The following is a 25,706-nucleotide window of genomic DNA, read 5'->3' as shown; positions in this document are numbered from 1 at the left end:
ATTACTTTCTTGGTTATATTAATGGGACTACAGCCTGTGGGCGGTGTCTGTCTGTTGCCCATCTCTTGCCTTCATGGAGCCCTAGGGTAGATCTATAAAATGTCCAGTCTAAACATCTGAGACTCCAATTTGGTTGCCAGAGGAGTCAGCATGGGATTCAGAAGTTGTTCCAAACTAGCCATTCTCCCAACCCAGTCAACCCAGCTGCCAAGAAAGGCCCCACGCCCAGCCGATATTTGCATCTGTGGACATGAAACAGACCATCTAGGGAGATGAATTAAAAAGGGGCCTAGGCTTGGATCAGCTTCTTTTAGGTCATTTTTCTCTGACAAATGCTTGCATGATTCTGAGCCAGAGGACACTGCAGGCCTAAGAGGCCCTCCAGGTTCTCTAGCACTGGTCTGCCATCAGCCCTAGTCTCTGGCACTGCACAGGTGAGAGGGATGCTGGGAAAGGCCAGTGGAATCTTATAGGGCTCTCTTTCAGAGCCTGTGTTCTTAGCTCTAGTACCCATGGGGGATGGTAGTCCTGGTCATATCAAATTATATTGGTGGAAAGGATGAGAACAATTAGAAAGAGACTAGAATGAGAAAGGAGAATGGTATTCTCAATTCATGAAATTTTATTTTTACTTATTTTTATTTATTTTGCAGTCCTGCGCTTAAGCTCAGGGCCTGAGCACTGTCCTTGGATTTTTTCCCAAGGCTAGAGCTCTACCACTTGAGCCTTAGCACCATTTCTGGCTTTTTCTAAGTATGTGGTATCAAGGAATCGAACCCGGGTCTTTGTGCATGCTAGGCAAGCACTCTATCACTAGGCCAAACTCCCGGCCCTGATTTATTTTTGAAAAGTATTTATTACCTACTTGTAAGCATAGGCTCTGTCTATGTTTGTATTTGCTATGTGACAATAGCCATCTGGCTGGAGTTGATACTGAGGATTTGGGATTAATACCCCAAACTATAATTAGCCTGTGTTGGACATGTAGAGCCAGGATTAGTCTGGTCACTTTCTACTATACTAATGTAGAAATAAGAAGCATCTGATCTGGGCTGGGAAGGGTGAAGAGGAAAGTACTGAAGAGGGTAAAAAAAGAGAAGGGGAGAAGGGAGCATGGAGCAAGTATATAGAGCATATTAGAAATGATTGACCACAGGGACCTTTTAAAAGATGAACAGTAAGTAACTCATTTAATGGCATTCCCTCCCCCGCCTTTTTAATGCATTACTGGCTTGACTAGGGTTTCAATGGGACACTCCATGTCCTTCTAGTAAATTCTTTTATTGCTTCAGTTAATTTAAGTACATTTTCTTTCCTTATTAGCTAAGAATCATGAGTGAGACTTGCTTTATAACCAGCCAATATTGGGGCACCTTCTTCTCTGTCTCCAGGGCAGGGATTTCTTCTCAGGACTATCCCCAGGCCAACGTTCAGTACTTTATCTTTTCCAATGTGGTCCATTCCCTATGTAATCCACCTTTCTCTAGCCAATTGTTTTCTATTATGAAGCTTAGGATTTGGATTGTTCTATAAGCCACAATGTGGTTTGGAATTCCAAGGAAGTCCTGTTTTTCCATTTTTGAAATAGTCACATGATTTAACAGGAAGTATCCAAATGCTATCTTTTCAGCAGGCAGCACTCGAGCCTTTTTCTTTTACTGCATTTAATTTAATTATGAGATGGGTGAACAGCTACCTACCTGAGGTTTAACCCTAATGCCTAAGACAGAGTAGACACTCAGTTAATTAGTGTTGAATAAATGAATAGATGTGTCTCTCCATCCATGAGAAAGGAGATCTCAGTGAACTGTAGCTTCTTGCAAAACAAACAACAAAGGCATCAAGGAAAATCAAATGACCACATAAGGCTTTTGTCCTTCAACTCTTTAAGGGGGGGGGTGCTAATCATAATGGATTGACCATATTAGAATGTGATTATGTAGCACAGAGGGCTCTAGCTGCAGGAGGTCTTGTATTTGCATTCATAAAGTGGCCTGCCTGGAAGAAGTCAGTCTGAGTGCAGATGAGGATGCAGAACTTCCCAGGAGGGGGTTGGTGTAGGTCAGACCTTAGCAGAAGGAAATAATTAAACAACCGGTCTCTGAAAACAGCAGAGAGGGTCGGGAACCAGCCATGTTCTCTGTCACCACCCTTGGATTTTGCTTTTTTGTCAGCTACTTGGTAGTAATGCTCAGTTGCAATAAAGACTCAGCTTGCTTCTAACCAGGGCCCTCATTTCTAAGCAAATCTCATCAAAAAGCAAATTGGAATACATCTTCTTTTTCCTTTTTATTCCCCCATGACTTGGTACATGGTGCCAAAATATTAAATAGGTCCATGTTTCTTAATTGAAAAAAAGTTATCTGCCTAGCTTTGCCGGTGAATTTCTAGATCAGGAGATTTTAGTCTTAATCACTAGGAACTTAAAGAAGCATTACTGCAAATTTTATAAAAATTGGCTTAAATATATAAGACTGAGACAGGGTTGGACTTCCTTCTCTAAGTCCTCTCAATATATATATATATATATATATATATATATATATATTTTTTTTTTTTTTTGCCAGTCCTGGGCTTGGGCTCAGGGCCTGAGCACTGTCCTTGGGCTTTCTCAAGGCTAAAGCTCTACCACTTGAGTCTTAGCACCACTTCTGGCTTTTTTCTATGTATGTGGTACCGAGGAATCGAACCCAGGTCTTCGTGCATGCTAGACAAGCACTCTACCACTAGGCCAAACTCCCGGACCAGTCCTCTCAATATTTTAATGGTTTCTTTCCTTTTGTGAACCATCTTGTGTTTTAGCTATTTTAGTATCAGCCACAGGAAAGGGTTCCATTTCTGTTTCAGAAGTGGGAAAAGTCTGTGCTTGTTGCCAAACATCAACCTTCAGGGTCGCTCTTCTGTACCCTTGGCCTTCTGGATACCAGAGAATCTTGCAGGGCACTTTAGTTCTAGGGGCATTTGGATTAGAAAAGTATTTTGTTTTTTTAAAAATTTTCCCTTAATGAAACCGCCCCCCCCCTCTCTTTCTCTCTCTCTGTGTATTTACAGGCACATACATGTTCTCTGGTACTGGAATTGAACTCAGGGCTGTTGGCTCTCATTTGGCTTTTGTGCTCAAGGCTGGTTGTTCTTCCACTGGAATGATAGATCCACTTCTGGCTGGTTAGTTGAAAATAAATCTCACAGACTTGCCTGCCTGTCTTGAAACTGTGCTCCTGCTCCTTAGAACATAGCCTCCTGAGTAGCTAGAATGACAGATGTGAGCCATCAACAACTCATGAAATCTTTTTAAAGTGCAAAATCTTAAATGGCTGTACAAAAATATAAAACAAATCAAAGCAAAACTTCCCTAGTTGGCAGCATGGGAGAAGTAATTAGAGTCATGAATCTTTACCTGATCCTGTCATGGAGCAACTACATGTGACCCCCATCTGAGGCTAATGCCATGAGAGGTTTAAGCCCATGTTTTTCAGATTGTGCTTTGGCCTTAGCACCTAATGCATGGTAGTTTAGATCCCAGGAACAAAACATGAATCACTAATCTACAAACATCTCATTACATAGTATTGTAGTTCCCTTAGCTGGCCAAGTTGATCCTTTGTTCTAGAGTTAAAACTAGCTTCCTAAGGTGCTAATTTCTGTTTATGAAAAATAAAGCTGTACCGATATTCACCAACCTTAGGTTTTGCTACTTAGATGCTATTTATAAGTTTTGAGAAATGCTTGTTAAGGTCACATCTGTATACAGCACAAATGCTAATTTACAGAACTGGGGTTGAGGATCCTTTGTTAGCTAGGGAAACACTCAGCTAAGGAAACACATAGTTAATGGATCAATCCTGCAAAGTAACAAAATAAAATAAAATCTTCATAAGATGAAGATGAGAATAAAATACTGATCATTTCACCTCTACCCACTGGCTTTGTAGTTATTGTTTTTATGCCTTAGCATGTTTTCTGGGCATCTATGGCTGGATCAAGTATTAAGTATTCGCTTTTCTTGGTACCATAGTAGTTACTTGTAGTGTGCTTGATCTAATTTAATCCTCATACCAAGTCAATGATGAAGGAAGGTATTATTATTGTAAAAAACAGATTGAGGTTTGAGATTATTTAGCTGACTTTTTCCCAAATCTCAGACCAGGAGAAAGTGAGTCAGCTCTTGCTGGTTCCATAGCTTAGAACACTGGGAGGTTGACAAATGAGCCTTTTAATGAGTATGATCAGAAAGGATACACTGGGAAACTTAACAGATTTTGCCTGTGGAAAACTCTCTGGGATCTCTATGCTTGCAGGGTGAACAATGAGAAACATGGCCAGCTAAGCATCTGTTACAACAGGTCATCTCTGGGTTTCTACTCTATATGAGATCTGGAGACATATGGGCCTTTCTGCAGCTCTTTTCTTGCAAGTGACCCCACTCACTGTTGCGGGAGGAAGGGCTGAAGGCACTCACCAGTGGAGACGCTGGCCGAGGTTGGGGGGCTTCGGGCTTGTTCCTTCAGTGCCACTACATTGACAATGTACTCCTCTCCAGGCTTCAGTCCTGTCTGGTTAAAGGAGGTAACATCGCTGGGGAGCTGAGCAATCACTCCTCCTTCATTGTTCTGAAAGTGGGAGAAGCAGATAAAACAAAAGAATTATTGGGAGAAAAATCCAGTGAGAGACAGAGGTGCAGAATACTGCCTGTGAATTGGAAATGACAAATGGGACAATGTTTTCTCCCTCCATGCTGACAGCTGAGTGTCAGGGCCAGGAATTGATTCCCAGCAGGAATAAAAGGAACCAATTTTCAAGAACATTTCTTTGGCTTCTTCTGACTTTTCTTTGGCAATCAAGATTAGTCATAAGTCTTTGGCTCTTGCCAAAGATGAAGTGTTTGATGGTTATGCTGAATATTCATCATATTTTGTTGGTAATTATGTGATATGTAGCATGCCCTTGTCTTTTTAGAAGAGTATAGTTGTGCATCTGTCTGTAAACATCTTCATGTATATACACATAATATATTTCAAACTAAGCCATTCTGAGGTTGTTTTTATGAACAGGAGCTACTATTTTGCTGTACTTATATTTTATCCTGGTGTGACATGGGTACAAATATGCCAATATTTTATTTATTTATTTATTTTACCCAGATGGCTTAAGACTAAGTGACACACTACAAGGTACAAAGAAAAGAAAATGAAGCATGGGAAAAAGTCTAATACAAAGGAGAGAAAGGGAGAAAAACCATTGAAGGTATAAATAACAAAGAGCAACTTAATGATATTGGAGCCAAGATCCATTGTGTCTGTCTGTCTGTCTGTCTGTCTGTCTGTCTACCTACCCACCTATCTAGCATAAAAGTTTGTGTGTCTGTTCAGAGATAGAGGAAACAAGAGGTACTATTCTTCTCTATTCTGGGTCTTTATATCATCCAGTGCCCTATATATAGTTTCTAGCTGTACTGTTATAAGTGCCATAAATGTCCCCAGTGTGTTTACATTGGAACACTTATTCAAGGTAATTATTTATTTGATCTTGGACTGAACTTCCCAGCTTCCCTTCTACTTAGAATTTTATCTATTGTATATAAGCTAGGAGAAGCTGGTATATTTGCTTTCTTCTTGAGTAGCATGATGATTCTGCATCTTGTTAGAAACCCAGTTGTTTGTTGTTCTTTGTTGGTCATTTTTCTTCCAATAAGACATATTCTATAGTATCTGTTCATGTTCCTACAGAGTAAGTGTGTAGGTCAATTTAACTTGCCATAAAATAAGAGAGTTAAGGGCATCTGGGTGAATAGACAAAGCTATGCAATAAGACAACTGAGACTCAAGGTTCTTTTCCTTAGCCTGGTACCATCTCAGTATATGATGTCATTTATGTTCAAAATGAGTGGTCATACTTCAGTAAGCTTGGAGGTCTCCAGAAGTTCATGGCTCTGAAGAATTTTGGAGAAAAGAATGGTAAATTCTAGTTCACCAAAAATGTGTCATTTGTCATTAAGTTTGATGACTGAAAAAATGCTCTTTGATGGTGAAGGATGAAGACGGGGGGAGGAGAATGGAGGAAACTCATACCCATGAGTGGAAGTAAGGAAGAAATTAAGTAAAGGCAACAAATTCTGGAGAACTCTCACTACCATGTATCTATCATCAAATTAGAAACCATTTCAGGATTACTTATACTACGTTAAAGAGTGGAGGGGAAATGTAGCATATTTTAAAACCCACAGACTAAACAATGTAATTTGTTTAAGAGGAATATTGCTTAACTAATAGACTATCAACTGGCTTTGAATAATTCAATAAAAACAAGGCATTTTGAGTACCGTCTCTGGCCACATAGGTGATATATGGTCCAACAGGTGACTTTTGGTACATGTACAAGAGTGAAGTTGTGGACTCCCTGTGAGACTTGTCCAATCCTTTTTAGGGTCTGGTTTTCATACGGACTGGAAACATGATTCTCTAAAACCTAGAGTTGTCTCATCAGAGAGCTGGCACTTGGAGACTGCCTCCAACAACTGCCACAAGCTCACCACAGCCCAGTGTTATGTCTTTTCCATCAGTTCTCAGGAGAGAGAGAGAGAGAGAGAGAGAGAGAGAGAGAGAGAGAGAGAGAGAGAGAGAGAGAGAGAGAGAGAGAGAGAGAGAGAAATTTGACAGCCCAGAAACTCACAAAACCCTTTTGTATCTTTAATGTAAAGAGATATTGAGCAGTGTCTTCCTTGCTTTTCCTGATTTCAAGTTGTAGTTACAAATTCATCAAATCAGACTGCTTAGCAGGCTAACAAGTCTAGAGTTACCTTTGGAATGAAACTGATCTCCCACGCATCGAAGGAGAATGAGAAGGGCTCCCACTGCACTTCCACGGTGGTTTCTGTGATGGCCTTGAACTGCAGCCCTTGAGGTGTGGAGAGATCTGGAACATAGCAATGTGGGTGACAATGTCAAGCCCATCCCTGGTAGGGACAGAGAGCGCCACCTAGTGCTGCCTTGTAAACTCCCTCTGCTGTGGTTGTGGTGAAGGACAATCTCCATCCTGTTGTGGACAGACTGAGTCTTAGAGACAGAATTGGATCCCTGTTCTGTGGCCCTGGTACTCAGTAATGAAAAAAGGCATGAATGTATGAGCCTACTTAACAAAGAACACTTAGCATAAGTGTTAAAATAAGAAAATCATGCTTTCCTTTTGGTACCAATTGGAGGGTAAATCTTGGCAATGAATAGGAGGCCTCTCATTGTCTTCAGAAGGTGTGTGGGAATTCTGGGAGGCAACAGAATAGCACTGTTCCCATCTTACACACAGGAAAAAAGAGGTGCAGAGAAGACAGGCTAAGGATGTGGGACAAGCCAACTTCTAAACACTAAATCTAAGATGGTCTGAGTTTTCCACTACATGGACACAAACCAAATAGAGGTACACATAAAGGATGATGGTAGATAGGAGAAGTTTGCTTCTCATTTCATATCCTCCAAGTTTCCTCTTGTTTTTCCTGTTTTTCTCTCTTCCTGTCCTTAATCACCTTCTAGTTTTCTTCTCTCTTACTCTCCTTCCTTTTTTGTTCCCCCACCCCACCCCCCAGGGTCCCCAACCACACATACACATAACACATGCACAGGTTTAGTGAGGTGGATGTATGCTTGTCCTAATGAAATTCCATTTACTGGCCCTGAAATATGACAGTGTGACTTTTCTCAGTTCCCCAGGGAGCCTGCTCCCCACTTTAGCTGTCTCTCACGGGCTATTTCCACTGGAAATCAGACAGATTCCTCTCCTTCTTATGGAGGGGGTTCCTTCTGATCTTAGCTTGGGAGGAGGAGTTGATTCTAAAGCCACTTGAAGGCTTGTCAGGTGAGGTTACATGATTTTGTCCTTGTCACCTGGGACCTGGCCTGTATGGTATGGTTGCCCTGAATGGGCATAAAGAATGCCCTAGGAGATGGAAGCCTCATCAGCATGCTGCTGTGGATCAGGGAGCGGAGCTCCTCTTGGGACGGGAGCCAGACATGCAGGGTGGTGATTCACACCCAGCAAGGCAAAGGGACTTGCCGCAACATGTTAAAACGCGTTCTCAGGCACCGGAGGGATCAAAACCAAACCAAACCAAACAAAAAAAGTCCAAATCTAAACAGAGGTAATCATAGACACATCAACACTGCCAGCATTCATGGGAAGAGTCCAGTATTGTCACAAGACTTTGGTCACCTGAAAAGCAATAGGACAAGATGACTTCTTAAAATCGACAAGTCCCTCTCCTTACATGCCCCAAACCTCAGTCAGTTCAAGGCCTTTTCCTCTGTGAAGCCCTGAAGGCCACTTCTTTGGACCTCGATGTTTTTCCGTTTCAGGATTCTCATGGCATTTCTTACCCAAATACCTTGTTGTCATTTGAGACCTACATGTCTCAAATCTCTCATTCTTTGTGTTAAATTTCATGCATCAGAAATTATTTTGGCAGCATTATATTTCTTGTCCCAGATTCTGGCTAAAATCTCTATGACATTCAGATCTCACTTATTTCAGATGTGTTCTTTCTAGAATTTTATCAGATGCAGCCCCTTCTCTCTGTCAAAAGCTTCTCAGATCAGACACCCAGCATTTGTGTGCATGCAGGGTTTGCGAAAGATTTATATCAACAAGAATTTTCACTGGAAAATTCTCTCATTGAAGTTTCTCTGCATTTTTTTCTTTTGAGAATCTAGAGTGGTATAGGCTCTTTCTAATGACTTAAAAATTTATGAGGGACAAAGAAAAGAGCAACAACACTTTCCTACTCCTTCTTGTCTTAGCATATTCAGTGTTAATAACTAGTAATCATTTTTCTCTTGATAAAAATATACCCAACATAGATACATAAGTATGGAAGATTTTCCTTGTTAAAAAAAAGGTGGGGGCAGGAGTTTGGCCTAGTGGTAGAGTGTTTGCCTAGCATGCACGAAGACTTGGGTTTGATTCCTCGGTTACCACATACATAGAAAAATCTGGAAATGGCTCAAGTGGTAGAGCTCTAGCCTCGAGAAAGCCCAAGGACAGTGTTCAGGCCCTGAGTTCAAGCCAGGTCTGGCAAGAAGGAGAAGGAGAAGAAGAAGAAGAAGAAGAAGAAGAAGAAGAAGAAGAAGAAGAAGAAGAAGAAGAAGAAGAAGAAGAAAAGAAGAAGAAGAAGAAGAAGAAGAAGAAGAAGAAGAAGAAGAGAAGGAGGAGGAGGAGGAGGAGGAGGAGGAGGAGGAGGAGGAGGAGGAGGAGGAGGAGGAGGAGGAGGAGGAGGAAGAAGCAGCAGCCAGGTGCAGTGGCTCATGTCTGTAATCCTAACTACTCACGAGGCTGAGATCTGAGGATTGTGATTCAAAGCTAGCCCAAGCACTAAGAACTGTGAGGTTCTTCTCTCCAATTAATCACTAGAAAAGGAGATGTAGGGGTGTGGCTCAAGGGGTAGGGTAGTAGCCTTGAGCTGAAGAGCTCAGGGACAGCGCCCAAGCCCAGTTCAACCCCTATGACCCACAAAAAAGAAAAGAAAAGAAAAGAAAAACAAAAAAGAACAAAAGAAAAAGCAACACTGTCCACTTTTCATGGAGAGCAGTTTAACTTGCTTGGTTGCCTTATTTCTTTTCCCTCTGTATTTCTCTTTCTCTCCATTGAATATTTCTAAATTGAGTCCTAGAGCCTTAACTTTGATATCTAAAATAGTCCATGACGATATTTAACTAAAACAAAAGGCCATAAAAATTATGCCACCTCTTTATGAGAACTGTCAGCTGTGGTTGTAAATAAGATATTTTTTCTCATTCTGCTATAGACCTCCATCTGTAACATACCATTTTTATTCCCCACTGTACTTCATATCTCTGGTTTTAGTTCCCTAACTAGATTCAAAGTCTTTATTAAGTCTCATACCTTACTTGATTCCTAATCAGAATTGAGTTTATAATAAGCCAGTGTTCAATAATTACTTTTTGTTCTTTTGGTTCTGCAATTCATAAAAGCTGCCTGAATTTGGGAACTCTCTTAATAAGAAGTGCCTTTTTAATAATGTACCCTTTTCTAAGTGGGTCACGTCTGAAGCCCTTGCCCTGAAGAGCAAGCTATTGCAGGCATCCTTGAGGAATTAAGAAAAGACACTACTATCGTGAATGCCCATGATCTAATGTAGGAGAAAAGGAAAATGAAGCAGGATGGGGGAATGGTACGTACGGGTGGCCACCTTGGCAGAGATGGGAAGGCTGAGGATGTTGCTAATGACAGCGTAGACGCTGATGTTGTAGGTGAGACCTGGCTCCAGCTCTGTAATGGTGACACCACTCCAATCTCCAGGCACCCGCTGCTGGAGCTGGAGGCCCCCCAGGGCCGTCGGCTGGTAAGAGATCACATATTCCGTCACTGCCATCGGCCCGTCCCATTCCAGCTCAATGGACCTGTCGCTGATACCAGCCACTCGCAAGTCCTCTGGAGGGGCAACTACCGGGAGGCAATACACAGACAGCATGAACTCAGAGGACCGCCGTGCCCAGCCTGGGCTCAACATTCTTCCTCACATTTCTTTCCATCTTTTGTGTCTAGAGTTCTGCTGGGCTTGGGCACTATGGTTCTTGTCTTTTCTGTGCTCAGTCTCTTAATCTCTAGTGGTATGTTGGGGATGACTCCTTCCTGTGATAACTGATTGTCAAATTAATTGATTTTTTAAAAAAATATTTAAGTCTACAACATTTGTTTTTCTTCATGGTAACTCTCTGGTGAAAATATTATATAACTGTGATAAGTTGCACATCAGTTTTCAGCTCAATATTAAATGATGCCATGTTGGGATTTTGAAATTGTCCAGGCATGAACTATTTACACCACAGAAATGGGCAAATGATACAAATCAAAGCTTATTCCTGGCTCTCTTGCAAATGATAAAAAGCCAAAAGACTGTCTTGCATACCTTGTATTAAACTAATTTTCATTAGCCTTGACCTTGGAGATTATGTTCAAGAAGCCTTCTTGAGGGCTTTCCATTTTTTTTCTCTCCTGTCTTACTTCTCAAATGCTTTACAGAGTTACCAAAGATTAAACCACATTGAAACAGGTTTTTGTGTATGGATCTCTTGGGAAGTGAAGATTCATCTGTGGGCATTGGCTAATTGAACCTTTAAGACTAATTAGGAGGCTAACTCCAGTGCTTCTGTAATTGGACTTGTTCGTACATTAAATCAAAGAGCAGGGCAATATTTAAATAGTCACAGGAATTTATCCATGGATATGTGGTGGAAACTTCAGTTGATTTAAGAGTTGTCATTGGTTTTGAATTTCTCCTTTGGGTAATCTGACCCTCTCACCTTTACAAATAAGTAGGCATAGGCCAGCCACTTTTCACAGGACCTAGAGAGTTAAGAGTGTCTAACTCCTTGTCTCACTCCTATATGAAACCTCAAATCCTCTGCAAAGGCAGAAGTGAGGAGTTTTTAATCCCAGATTCACAGGCAAGAAATTAGCAGTACAGACTTGTGATGCTAGATATTTGCATTGATTGTTTTTGCCCCAAGCCACTCATCGTCTGAAATAGTCTAGATTCCCTCCTTTGATTGAAAATGGAAAATATTAAATGAAACAAAAATCAAATTTACAGAAATTTACAAAACTAAAGAAGCATAAATGAAATTTGAATAATTAAACCCTCAAATGTTATTTTTATAAGATGGTATCATTTGTAATTCTGACATTATTAAAGCTGTGAACTACAGTAATAACATGGCTGGTGTAATGAGTATAAAGTAATTCCAGGACCTAAGGAAGAAGAGTAGATTTATAAAATCTTCCAATATATGGTATGATTATAGTGAACATTTATTGTGCACTAGGCATAATGCTCCCCTCTTCAAGGTATATTGTCTCATTTTTGACCGCCAGCCAACATGACGGGCTAAGTATTATTATAACTCTTATTTTACAGATGAGAAAACTGGGTCACACAGAGAAAAAACACAAAAGCTAGCACTTGAACTCTGGCAGAACAACTCTAAAGCTGTTTAGCTAATGTACAAAGATTCTAGTTACAGTCATCTAGCATTTTATAGTCAGTCATGTCAACTGCATAGAGTTTTAAGAAATCCTTTCACGGAAGTCCTAGGTGGTAGTTGAAGCAGACAGAATTATCTCGACTCTACAAAAGAGGGAAACTCAGAATGAGGTTGAGAAATATACCAAAAAGTTAGGAAATTGGGCCATAGCAGAATTGGTTTTCAGCTGGATGTTGGTAGCTCACACCTGTAATCCTAGCTACTCAGGAAAAATCCTAGCTTTCTCACAGAAAAAGCCAGAAGTGGCACTTTGGTTCAGGTGGTAGTACACTAGCCTTAGTAAAAGGTGGTTCTGGGACAGTGCCAAGGCCATGATTTAAAGCCCCAGAACTCACAACAACAAAAGAACTGGTTTTCAAATACAAATCATCTTTTCGTTATATGGCTTTTGTTTCAATATCCTGGAGGTCCTTTCAATTAGCTTCATTCTATATGGCCTCATGTATCAAGGTTTTGCTCTATTGCAGATCTCTGCTAGTAGAGCCCAAGGTTTCTACTGATTATGACAAATGAGGGAAACCATTGAGCCTAAGTTCCTTTGAGTCTGGCTTACTTCACTTAATATGATTTTTTTCTAAGTCTTTTCATTTCCTAACAAATGGGGAGATGTAACGAATGATTGTTGTCTTTAATGTACTATGTTGCCTCTCATCTCCTTTGCTGTCCCTTGGTTATCTCATATTGTTATAGTATCTCACTTCGTTATCTGATATATTGAATTTATTTGTATTTGGTTATTTGAAATTTGATAGGGAAGGGAGGAAAACCAAGACGGGTGGGGGGTGTCGGGCGGGAGGGAAATGGGTACCAAGACATGTGAAAGGGTATCAATGTATGTGAATTAATGCACCTTCTATCTGGCAAATATCATGTAACCCTTTTACTAATTACAATAAAAAATGCAAAAAATAACAAATACAAATCATCTATGTCTACAGTTTTTACTCTTAACATTTGCAAAGCAGGTTACAGATCTCATTTGATGTTTTCTTTAATTTCATTTGTACACAGCCTTTCCAAGAAAACTGCATCTGGAATACTTCAGAAGATCTTACAGGATGAGTTCCCTGGCCTGGTGCTCATTCTAAGAGCTAAGACTAATCTTTTAAAACAAAACAAGACAAAAAAGGCAAATAAAACACACAAACAAAAAAACCACCCAACTTTTCTAGTGCCCATCTCTTATGATTCAACACACAGACCTTGAGTTTCTTCGGCAGGACTTCTGTCACAGTGACAGGAAAGGCCATTGTAAATTTCAAGTCACCAGCCACTCTTAGGGTATAGGGTGCCTGCTCTAAGCATATTCCTTTTTGATTCTTTCTTGCAGAAAAGAAAGCTAATGACAGTGCAGTGTGATCTAAGCAGGATACTTTAGAATTCTAAAGTGAAAATACAGTGCAGATGAAGTTTTTTATCTTGACAACTTAGCCTGGGGCTTGAGCTGTTGGTTAATGCTGCCTTGGCTCGTGGGATGGAGCTAAGAGCACCTGAGTCTTTGGTGAGCGGGGGCACAATGGAGGAGATCATCACCACTCACCACGTAAGTTAACAGGAGTGTGCACATTGGGTTCCAGTAATCATTATCAACTGAAATGATACTGAATTATAAAGCAACCATAAAAGAGATGGATGCCATGGCTCACTGCATTTATGGTGGGGAAAAATCATTCTGGAGTCTCATTTTCTTTGGAGCTCCAATTTTGAAATTTGGGGAAGAATAAGCTGCTAAAAAAGAAGAACCTCTTAGTTCGAGGAATGGGGTTCCTAGCCACAAAGTGGACATATGGATTAGGTTTTAGATCTTGTGTGGTTATTACATTTATGTGGTCAGACAGTGTAATTTTTTCGATGCTATGGTTTGCTCCAAAAAACAAGTGGTTTAGGTATCAAAAGTTAGGCAAACAGCAGTACTGGTGGAAGCAGACAATGACCTCCATGGATCGCCTGGAGTTTGACTGAAGGTCAAGAAACAGCTTTCCAAATTGTTTCAACACCCTGCTCTGGTGGTTCTTTTGTCCTCATTACTCATAGGATCTCACTGGCCAGCTCCTGTACTAACCTCCAGAACTTGGACCATAAATGGACAGAGTTCCTTGTGCTTCTTCATGTATAAATACCTCATTTTTCCTTATTTGATAGGGCTCCTGTTTTATATCAAAAGGGTACTTCGTTGTGAAGGAGGCTTTACAATTCTATTTCTCAATTCTGTTCAACTTAGCATCTTGGAGAGAACTAAAGACTGCTAAAAACTTGGTAAGTAACCAGAATTCTCATTCTCACTCTGCCCTTAATGAGCTATTTAGCTCTGGAAAAACCTCTCTATAATTGTGAACTGCTGTTTTTTAAACCTGTAAAATCAGAAGTACCTTTTTCCTAAGGCTTGTTTTAAGTGTTCACATTCATGATTTTTTGCCCTATTATTTTTTTTATAGTGTGAACCTTTTTATTTTGACAAAAAAGAACTTTACAATCAGATTCTACATTCTTAAACTTTGAAACTCTCACTTACAAAAGTGAAAGAAAAGGCAACAGACTCTAGTATTTCAGACATAAACTAGTATCACATCAGGCTCATTGCATTTGACAAACCATAAAAATAGTGACATTCATCAGTTCCAACTGTACTTATGTGAAGCACATAGAAATATTTGTTTCAATTAGTCTCATGCCCATTAACATCTAAGTATTTGACACATGTATTTTTATTACCAGTAGGCACAACTTTATGAATATCAAGTTACTCACATCACTTTCTATATATATATATATATATATATATATATATATATATATATAATCTTGATTCGATAAGTAAAAAACAAGAGAAATTTATGGTTACACGGTTGAAAATGTGACACTTTCTGCAAATAGCAAGTTATGACTAGGAATGAATGCTATGAGTTATCCCTAGGAATGACTTGAATATTTAACATTTTATTGGAAAAGAGGGAGCCTAGTGCCAGGCATGGTGATGCACAGCTGAAATCTCAGCTACTGGAGGCAGGAGGCTTTCAAGTTTGAGGCCAGCACAAACAAAGGTAGTAGTTCAAGAAGAAAACAACAAAAAAGGGCAAGGTGTGGCTAGAGTGGTAGAGAGCTTGCCAGGCATACTTAAGGCAAATGGTTCAATAACCAGCACCACAAAAAAAAAAAAAGAAAAGAAAAAGTCAACCTGTTACAAAATTGGCACCTCTAGTGTGAATGCTAGTTAAATGATATACTTGTATGTAAAGATCTAACAAATTATAGATTTTATGCAACTGGTTATAAAGGCTTAATATTTATTGTTCAACAGAATCTTTAGATGGTTCTGAAACACACAAATCCTAAAGTAAAAGTCACATAATGAATAATAGCTTATATACTTTTGTCCATGTTTAAACAAATTTAATTGTCATCTAGAGATATGACAAACTTGTTACAAGTTTTTGTGAGCTGGAAAATTAAAGATCTATGAATCAAAAGCTTTGGCTCTGTATTGCCCTATTATTTTTGCATGGCAGAGAATGGAGGCAAAAAGCTTGAGATTTTTTTTTTCCCTGGCATAGAAATCAAGGGTGGGAGTCAAATGTAGTAGACTTGTGGTCTCTATTTGAGCATTCAAGTGCTGTGGATAAGAAATCCATGCAATGGGCATCTATTTTCTTTGCCCTTGCCAAAGAGAAAATGATGACCTGCAGAGAAGTCTACTTTGTGGTTCCCCATGTTATCACTTTCCGGACCTTCTATCCTCTCTGCAATGGCTGCTGTAGTGCTGTCTTACATGCACCTGGCCAGAAATGCCAAATAGTAGGTAAACAGCCTTTTCAGCTACCGCCTCTTCATGAAGAGCAAGCAAGCAAAGTAGCACTTTAGATAATGACCCGGATACCTTTGTAGGAGAGACCTCTGGCATTTGGCTTTAAAGGCAGGCATTAAGAACAGCACTTCCTGTAATGGGAGATGGCTCCTGGGTTGCTATAGAAACAAATGGAGATTATGCAACTATCCTCCTTCACATAGTTTTGGAACCAGTAAAGTCACTGGGCCTGAAGAAGTCTTCTGCAAGCAACCCAGACATATCGTATTGGAGATAGTATGTGTGCATTGGTTGGACTAGATCCAGTTACATACTGGCAGCTGCTGGGTCTTTCCTAATTAGACCAGGAGAGTTTATCACTGGTTCAGTTTGGACCCTGTGTGGGACCAATATTTTCTTTGCAAATGGAATCATCCCTGTGGAAAAAAAGGTCAAGGGCATGACCCTCAAGCAAGCCTGTGACCCCTGAGATTATTAAGAAACATATGTGCTATGCAAGAGCATCAACACAGATATTATCCTCGCTGAGCCTTAGCATCCTCTGAAGGGGCCTCGTGGAATCTCAGGCTCTGAGTGGGAACAAGGTTATATTTCAGACTTTTTTTTTCCTCTAAAGTAACTTTGAATTCAGAAATGAGGAGTCTTCTGCTTGACTTTTGCTTTGGAAAAACTGCTATAATGACTATATTTTCAGAAAAGTATTCCAATTCAAGAAGCAAAACTGAGAATCTAAATGATATAATTGAATATAGAAAACAATTTAATATAAGGAAAAACATAGGGAAGGCCAGAAGTATAGCCTTGTAGTAGAGTGCTTGCCTAGCACGCATGAAGCCCTGGGTTCAAGTACCACATACTTAGAAAAATCTGGCTCAAGTAGTAGAGTACTAGCCTTCAGAAAGCTCAAGGACAGTACCCAGGCCCTGAGTTTAAGCCTCAGGACAGGCAAAATAAATGAATGAATGAATAAATAAGTAAATACACGAAAGAAAGAAAAAAAAGAAAAAATTTAAAAACCCATGAAAATATTTTTTCATAAGGAGTGGGTTTTTGTTTTGTTTTATTTTAGTGTCATTACTGACATTGATCCTTTAAAATAATTTAAAGTTGAAAAACAGGATGCTGAAAAACAGAAGACTGGTAAAGCTGACTTTCAGAATTTTTCTATTAGAAAATTTCTAGTTTTGCTCAATTAGAATTGCTTATTGGTTATTATTTCTAACTTTAAAAACATTCTCTTGGGGGCATTCTGAAATTTAAATGGAAAAGGTCAAATTACTTCATCTATATTGCTTAAAGAAAATATGTATCAGAAATATTCACTTGGAGAATAAGTAGTAATGAAATAGCAAAAAAGAGCTAGCTCTAATGAAATGTTGCTCTCTCTTCTCTCTCTCTCTCTCTCTCTCTCTCTCTCTCTCTCTCTCTCTCTCTCTCTCTCTCTCTCTCCCTCTCTCTCCTTCTCTCTCTCTCTTTCTTTTTCCTGCTCTTTCACTATTGAATTGATCACTTTAGTGTGCCAATATAGGACACCACTGATCTATCAGTATCCATGCTAAGGACTATATATGAAGTTTAGTTCCTGTTTACACTGCAGTTGTAAGGAACAAAATGAGTCACATCCTTTTAGTGTTCAATATTAACTGTTAGATTGTTAATGGCTGCTGAATGGCTTTAGCATTTTATTCTTGTTTTCACTTAATTCCTTGCTTATAAATGCTTTCCACCTGTGGACAGTAGATAATTTCATGAATTAATAGCACTTTGTGATCCCTAAACTCCAAGCTACACAGAGAACCTTGGAGACTACCCATCAGCCTTCAAGTACTAAGTATGGAAAGAGGTGTCTCTAGTGGAACAGTTGGAATACCTGTGAGTGACAGGATAGCTTTCTCTCAGGTGGTCCCAAGACATCATTCTCTACTTGGAATATATATATATATGTACATAGATAGATGGCCTTAATTAGTTCTACCAAGTGGCTTCAATGCAAACTATCAATTTCTAAGTGTCACCCCTTCCATCTAGTTTGAGTGCTTTCTCAGGGTTTTTGAGTTATTAAAAGACTGAACTTGACCTGACTTGTGTTTAGAGATGGAGACTTTGGGAATTAATCATGATTGAATAAAATAATGAGGGTGAGTTGGATATGATTGATATTAGATATATGATTGAACTGGTGGATTTATAGGAAGGAGAGGGAACATGCATGTGTTTTCTCTATCTCCTGTCTGGTGATTCCCTAGTCTATTCTAAGACTGTCAGCAAAGGGCTGTCACCAGGTGTGGCTCCTTGACCTGGACTTCCAGAACCGTGCGCCAAATAAATCCTTTTTCTTTTATGACTCAGTCTGTGGCTTTTGTGTTACTGGCAATAGGAGATGGACTCAAGGGTCTAAGAGTATTGTCACCATTATCACCATTGCCTCTGGTACAGCTCTCAGCTGACCTTTTCTGATTCACCCTTAAAATCTCACCAGCCAACTGTCTTGGAAAACAGGTGAAGACAACCAAACTGGAAACTATTTTGCTTAAAATTTACCTTCTTGAGCCAGGCGCGGTGGCTCATGCCTATAATCCTAGCTACTCAGGAGGCTGAGATATGAGGATTGTGGTTCAAAGCCAGCCTAGGCACTTAAGACCAAGGTGAGACTCTTATCTCCAATTAACCACAAGCAAATAGGAAGTAGTGCTGTGGCTCCAGGGGTAGGGTGGTAGCCTTGAGCTGAATTCAAGCCCCATGACTACCCCCCCCACACAGAAAATTACCTTCTCTCCCATTCCTCCCACCTCCCAAGTAACTGCAGAAGCCTAGTTCATTTGCTGGACTTGTCAGAAACCCCAGACAGATGCTCCTTCCTACCTGCAGAGCAGTCAGGACCCTCGTAGCCCTCCTCACAGATGCAGAGCCCCTCCTGGCAGTGTCCTTGCCCACTGCAGGCGTTCAGACACAGCCGCTGGCCACAGTCATCACCAGTATAGCCCTCTTGACACAGGCAGGTACCATTAGCACACCTGCCCTTTCCCGAACAGTCTCCAGGGCACCTGAGCTCCCTGCAGTCCTCACCCATGTAGGGCTCTTCACAAACACACTCCCCATCCACGCAGAGCCCCCGGGAACTGCAGTCTGTGGGACACCGGAGCTCAGAGCAGTCATCCCCACTGTATTCGCTGTCACAGATGCACTGGCCGTCCACACACACCCCTCGACTGGAGCAGCCCAGTGGGCAGTACGGCTCCGAGCAGTTCTTGCCAAACCAGCCTTCATTGCAGATGCAGCCACAGGACTCCAAGCTAAAGTTGCCATGGCCGCTGCAGTGAGGAATATAGTCCAGCTGTCCTGGAATGGTAGAGGATAAAGTCAGTGGACTCTACTAAAAATGGAGCTGGGGGAGCTTATTTTTTGGTCAAATTTGTGTTACTGAGCATACAGGTCAATATGTCACGGATTCAGGTCAGTAAATAGTTTCACTTGTCTGTGCCAAATACAGTGCTGAGGGCAGCGTCTGGAGAGATCTGGTCCCTCGTCTTCCAAGAGCTTTCCACTAGCACGTCTTAGGCTGGGCTCCCTAGACATAGCCCTGAAATGAAGACTCTTGTGTAAAAGCGGCTGCCTAGAAGGTGCCCCTATGATAAATTGGGGTGGGGAGGGAAGATGAGGAAGGAAGTCACCCAAGACAGGTCGCTTATCAAGCAAAGTCCCATGAAAAGTGATTTGGCACCATTCAGATCCAGCTTCCTTATGGGTCAAGGGCAGGTCAATTCCAGTGCCCCTTTTCTCCCACTGGGTGGGCTAAAGGGTTCAAATAGACTAAGGACAGTCTTCTGATAAATATGTGCAGGTGTTGGCTGTGGTGACTGAAAGACATCAGAGGGGAGATAGACCAGCACTGGGTCAGAGAGGCCGAGAAAGGCAGTATGTCTTACAAACCAGTCCTTTCTCCTTTCTCCTACCTCTCTTCCTGCCATCAATGTACTATTTATTCATCAAAACTCAACACCAAGGCTGTTTCAAAGGCTTCCAGAAAGCTCCATCTGAGTTATTGTTTGCTGTAGTCCCTTCGTGATTCTATGCATACCTTCCACCCAGGTCTAACAGCAGCAGTATAGCTACAACGGTTAATTTATCTGTTTAAACAAACTTGCTAAACAAATACACACTGAATACTTGCTCAGCATCCTTCTTCAGTCTGGTAACTTTTACTGCTTCTGTAGCACTCATGGCCTGAAAAGACACTCCTCTGACGTTGCTGTAGAAAGCTCTTCCTTGTTGATAATTTCCCCCATTTTCAAGGGATCCTGGTGGGAGGTTCATTAAAAGGCCACTTAGAGAAACCACCTTGCTTTCCTTTCTCCTGCTTCCTCGCTCCATTGGAAAGACTAACTGATTTGTCAGTCTACACGAAGGAAAACCAAACATCTAGATCTCCTATTCTCAGCTTCAGGTCGCTTGTGTACAAATTGAAGGAAACCCACTACTCAACACCTGACTGTGACTACAGAGGAGGACCAGGTCTGATATCACTTTGGAGCTGTGGACAAACTGTTGAAGCCTTCACCTCACAGAGTGCACACTTGCATCCAAGATAATACGGTGAACTCTTGCTCTTATTTAAAAAATAAACAAAATCCCTGAACTTCCTAGGTCTCAGGACTCTTTTGGATGGGGAAACTTTGGCATGAAGCCCAGTGGAAGCCAGTTGATGGCAGATATTATGGTTGTAATACTTCTATGATACTTCTTAGAAGCCAGGCAGGCTCCCCTGTGACTGGTACTTTTCTAGTTAGCTCCTTGTCATTCTAGTCTGTCACCATTTGTAGATGAGCACAGGAAAGCACAGTGTAAATTGTTTAAATCACAAGTGAAGGAAGCCATAGATCAGATCTGAAGTCAGGAGGGTGGTTCTGAAGATGCAATCCTATCTTGCAGAGATGTAGTGACTGTAATTCATGTGTGATACCAGTCAGGAGGTATACAAAGTCAGAAGGCAGTGCTTACAAGGTGGGATGAACTCGGTAAGTATAAGGGCAGATTTGTGTGAATAACTGTATGGGTGTACACGCATGCACACACATGTATGTTTCTGAAGAGGGCAAAGGATAAAGCTTCCACATTTCTGGAGAGGCTGGTTGGGCACAGGTCCTTGGAGACGTTAATGGTTACCATTTACTCAGATGGGTGAAAGGCTGTGAATGAGTGAACAGATCCTCTACATTCACTTGCCTCTCAGGTTAACATGAGTACCTATCAATTCAGCAGTCTGTAAAACCCAAAGATGAATGGAGACAGACATCAAATTCCCTGCCTGCCATAGTTGTTGCTGTACTGAACCAATGCACCGTTACCTGATTCATCCCCTGCAAGTCAGGTTAATGTATTTCAAACTGGCTAAACAAAGTAAAGAATCCCTGAGCAGAATCCCTGGGGAAGGACTGCATGTAGATGATACAGACACCTTTGCTGAGAGAGAAGGAGCTCCAGAGTGGGGTGTATTTTGGCTTGTAAAGAGATGCTGAATGGGGGTGGGGGGGGTTGAGGGGAGAGGTGTGCTCCTTCTTCCTCTCTCCCCAGCCTCAGCCCTCTCCTTTCCCACTTGGGCCCTGAGTTCCCTGGACTCTACCTGTGGCAGCGCTCTCCTGGCAGCAGTTGCTGTTACACTGGTCCCGTAGCAGCGACACCTCCCTCTCCAGCATCTCGATGCGGCTCAGTAGCTCCTGCAGCACCTGGGACGAGCTGGCACATGGACAGGCCTTTTTGGGGAGGTTAATCTTGTGGGTGAAGGTGACCTGGCCCTCGTGGTCGGAGGTCTGGCCTGTGTACTCTGCCAGGGTCTCGTCTTCAGCACTCACCTCCTGCTCAGCCGAGGCCTCCAGCCCCGAGGAGCAGAGGCTCTCCAAGGGCACGTTGATATTGTATACATGGTTAAAGACCATGGGCTGCTCTTTGCTGGTGGTGTTATAACTGGAACCGCCTCCTTCCTCCTCTACTCTCTGTCTCTGGACCCTTTCTGTGGTTACCTCCAGATGACACTCTGAGGGCTTGAGCAGGGAGCCCAGAAGGATCAGGTTGACGCCAAGGAGCATGTTCTTCAGGACCACCGTTTCCCCATCTGCACCCATCCTCTCAGCCTGCAGGATGCGACGTTAAGTGGCGGGCCTCTAAGAGAGAAGGCAAGGGTTGAGACAACCTCTGAGACACAACCCTACAAAGCTGAAGCATAGCTAGAAAAAGACTCTTGAGGGGCCCATTGGGAAGGAGCAATGCTTGCCAAGGATGGAAAGGTCCACAGCTTTGTTCTGGAAGAATGAATCATGGCAAATGGATACTTCTTCTGTATATGGCCATTTTTTTGGCCCAGAACACATGAGTATGTTCAACATGGTGGGCAGTCTCTAAAGGGCTAGGAGTGGGATTCTGGGGATAGGCTTCTCCTTGGAAGAGAGCTCTGGGCTTTCGTTCACTTCTGAATGGGGTAAAGGGGGGTGATGGAGCCTTAAATGTTCTTTTCCATATCCCCAGATATCTATTATGAAAGGATCTCATCAACCACTTAAAATAGCTTGTTCATTAACTCCTTTAAGCTCATCTATCTAGTGCAGATTGGTTTTAGAATAACCAACCAGCCAAATAATATAGTTCCAGGTAATGGTGATTGTTAATTATCCTTGGGTACATTTGTGATTAGCTAGGACAGTGTGAGCTGAACTTTGTTCTAATCTTCTCATTAGTACAGTTTCAGTGCTCTGTGACCACAGGGTGCCTTTCTTCTGAGCTTCTGTTTAAATTGCTAAAATAATGAATTAGCTCCTCCGTTGGTTACCGAGTCACCAAGAACCAGGGAGTATAATAAATCCATAGTAATAAAAATTAGTTTTTTCTTGATAAAATTACATTTCCTTCTAATTCCCCATGTAAAAGAGAAAAGAAACTTAAGACATATTGGTTTTGAAGGTAAAGTTTGAGCAACATAGAAAATTAAGGACTAAGTTACCAAACAAGAGCAATCCTAAGTCTGAGGCGAAGGTAACAATGGAAGCCAAGAAAGGTTAAGATCTGAAGGGAGGCTTGCCTCAGACTGGTATTCTTAACTACTATGCTTCAGGGTTGTTTAATTTTTTTCCCCCTGTCTTTGATGGAAATTGTGTATATTCTAGTTGTTTCCCAGGAACACTGAGATTAAAAAATTTATTGGGTCTGATCCAATGTTCTTTCTTTCACGACACACTTTTCTCTTGTCCTTTCCCTCATCTATCTCTCCAAATACAGGCAGAATTAATCCTCAACTCCTCCATGAGGCCCCATCCCATAGCAGTTACTGTGGGCTTTCTGAGCCTGATTTCCCCCCCCAGGCCTGCTAAATGAGTTTGATTCAATGTCTTATCTGCCATACAAGTGTAGTAACTGTTCATCTAGGGCAGTGACAGTGCTTCAGACATGGCTGTTGAATAGATGCATGGGCAGAAGCTTTAAAGGACAAATAAACAGATGAATTATAATTAGTAAGTGCTCAATGAGCCAATGGCTGAATGATTCTCCGATTTATTTACTCCCTCTTAATTAGCCGGAGGCTATTCACTGTTTTTTTTTGCTTTGTTTTGTTTTCCCAATTTCATCTCTGGACAATGTCTGAGTGTTGATTGAATTAGGAGTAATGTAAATGAATGGCTGGCATAAAACCTATGTCTTATTATTCAGATCTTACACTATATATTGTTTATTCTTATTTCCAATATGCAGAGGAAGCAGAGGAGATCAGAGCTGTTGAGACCATGGGCTCCAGAGCCCTGTATTTTCTAGGGTCAAACTTCAGCCTCTTCACTTCCTAGCTATGGGAAGATCATGTAATCTCCCTGGGCATCAGTTCCCTATCTACAAAATAGAGATAACAACGAATCCTACCTTGTAAGAAAGGAGGGATGATTGAGTTATTAGCTGTATAATATTTACCTAGCACTTATAATTAACTACAGTAACTATGGTTTGCAGAGAAATAGGTTCATTATTCTGGTTCCTTCTGTTCAAGGACTTCCATGTGAAATGGCTTTTCTGCTAGTGAATAACAAAAAGTCCTAATCCTTAGCATGCCCTTGAATAAAGATGAATGAGGTCTTTGGAGTGCTGTGGGAGATGGTGATCCATTGGTCTTAACTAGATCTGGAGACAAAGAAAGATACATAATTTCAGATATGAGAAATACTTAAGATTGTAATCAATAACTAAATTTACCATGGGTCAGTTAACAATTTGAGTTTCTTATTTCAAGTTAAGCTTTATAAATCTGAATATTAAAAAATGGATTAACAAAGGTTTGTTCTGCTCTTTTGTATACAGATCAGTTGTTATTTCTGAATGGCTAGTATTTTGTAAGAGCTTGAAATCTCTTCATATGAAAGGGAGGGAATTAGCATTTTGGTCCAGGGATATGAAGATTTAGGAAATATCTTCATTCCCTTGTCTATAATTCATTTGATTATTGATAATCTTCTATAGTCATGTCCCTTTTTTCATAGAAATTACATTCATATGTGTGGGGCATGGTAGGGTGAAAGGTAAAGTGGACAACATTAAATAAATACCAAAAACACTTGTATTTAATGCATGTTATATTTTAAAAATGATAGTGTTGCATATGTCTCTGTATTTGAATCAGGAATGGGTAACTTCTGTGGGGGGAAAAGAAAAGAGAGAGCAGAGGAGTTAACAGGGTGAGGGGCTGTGGGGATATTTAATAGAGCAATGTTGGGAAAGGCTTCTTTGACTAGACGACAGCTAAGCAGAGATCAATCAAAAGTGGAGCAATGAGCCAAGCAAATGTCAGAGGATGTGTTGCCCAGCCATGGAGAACAGCAAGTGGAGGTTCTCTGAGACAGGAATAGGCCTCAGGTGTCTGAGCGACAGTACAGAAGGAGTTGGATGAGAGAACATTTGTAAGGAGATGAAACCAGAGTAGTGGAGTCCAGGTCACGCACAGCCCTATAAATGTGGCTTTCTTTTGGATGTTATAGTCACTGTTCTTAAATACACCAGAACATTAAATATTTATAATAACCTCTTCCCAGTCCTTGAGAAACTCAAGGAGATAAAAATGCAAGTAATGACAATATTATGCGATAATGACCAGGATCAGTAAGTACATGAACTGCCCAGAGAGGGCTAGGGGAGCTGAAGTAACTTGGTGCTGCTGAAGCTGCAGGGAAAGAATCACAAAGAAGGTGGGGTAGCCATGAGTGCAGCTGGCCAAGTATTTCTGGCCTGGTCTCTAGGCACATTGTTCATTCTATCACTCATTCTGGTTAATGAGCTATGAGAGGAAGCGATGTGTATCCTTTCCCTGCTGGTCAATTTAATTGGCTACCTGCCAGAGCTTTCCTCTCTCCCATGGAGACTGCCTGTGTTCAAGGTGGGGACTGCTGGGTTTCTCTGTGTCTCAGAGTGGCTGTAGTAAACAGAGTTTCCCTGTTGAGTCAGGGTGAATGTGAAATGGGAGAGATTAATAATCCTTTGGCTTCTGAAGTACAGATTTAGGGCTTTATCACTATAGTATAATCTAGTCTATTAGGAGATAAAATAGAAATTGATCTTAATGAATTATTCTTGAAGACAGCACAAGTTCATAGAAGAGATGGCATTTGCTAAAATTCACATGCACAATAAAACACTTTTGAATCATTGTCACATGCTAAGGGTTTGGGTTGTTATATAAAGAAGGTCCCACAGACATAGTTTCCATCAAGTGGGAGAAGTTTATGAGGAAAGAGGTCATGATCCTTTGTAAAGAATAGCTTTTCTAGAGAGCTACAAGGTGGGATGACAGGTAATGAGTACCGGTCACTGAAGGAGTTCAGGCACATACTGAA

The 25,706-nt window shown here is 41.1% G+C and overlaps 1 protein-coding gene across 1 annotated transcript in view; it reads right to left on the bottom strand.

The window, feature by feature from the left end:
• Positions 1 to 22,003, bottom strand: part of Tnr (tenascin R) — a 79,769-nt gene extending 57,766 nt beyond the window's left edge. The window contains exons 1-5 of the mRNA XM_090340380.1: positions 21,470 to 22,003; positions 18,712 to 19,188; positions 10,183 to 10,446; positions 6,797 to 6,912; positions 4,460 to 4,610 (exon numbers count right to left, since the gene is read on the bottom strand). Coding sequence (XP_090196506.1) covers positions 4,460 to 4,610; positions 6,797 to 6,912; positions 10,183 to 10,446; positions 18,712 to 19,188; positions 21,470 to 21,968 — 1,507 coding nt within the window. The 5' untranslated portion in view covers positions 21,969 to 22,003. The remainder of the gene's footprint in view (positions 1 to 4,459; positions 4,611 to 6,796; positions 6,913 to 10,182; positions 10,447 to 18,711; positions 19,189 to 21,469) is intronic.
• Between the last annotated feature and the right edge of the window lie 3,703 nt (positions 22,004 to 25,706).

This window comes from Megascapheus bottae, chromosome 10, assembly GCF_031878675.1.
Source record: "Megascapheus bottae isolate mThoBot1 chromosome 10, mThoBot2.hap1, whole genome shotgun sequence".
Classification (NCBI taxonomy): domain Eukaryota; kingdom Metazoa; phylum Chordata; class Mammalia; order Rodentia; family Geomyidae; genus Megascapheus; species Megascapheus bottae.
The sequence above is the reverse complement of the archived record's forward strand: the minus strand, read 5'-3'. Positions and strand labels throughout refer to the sequence as shown.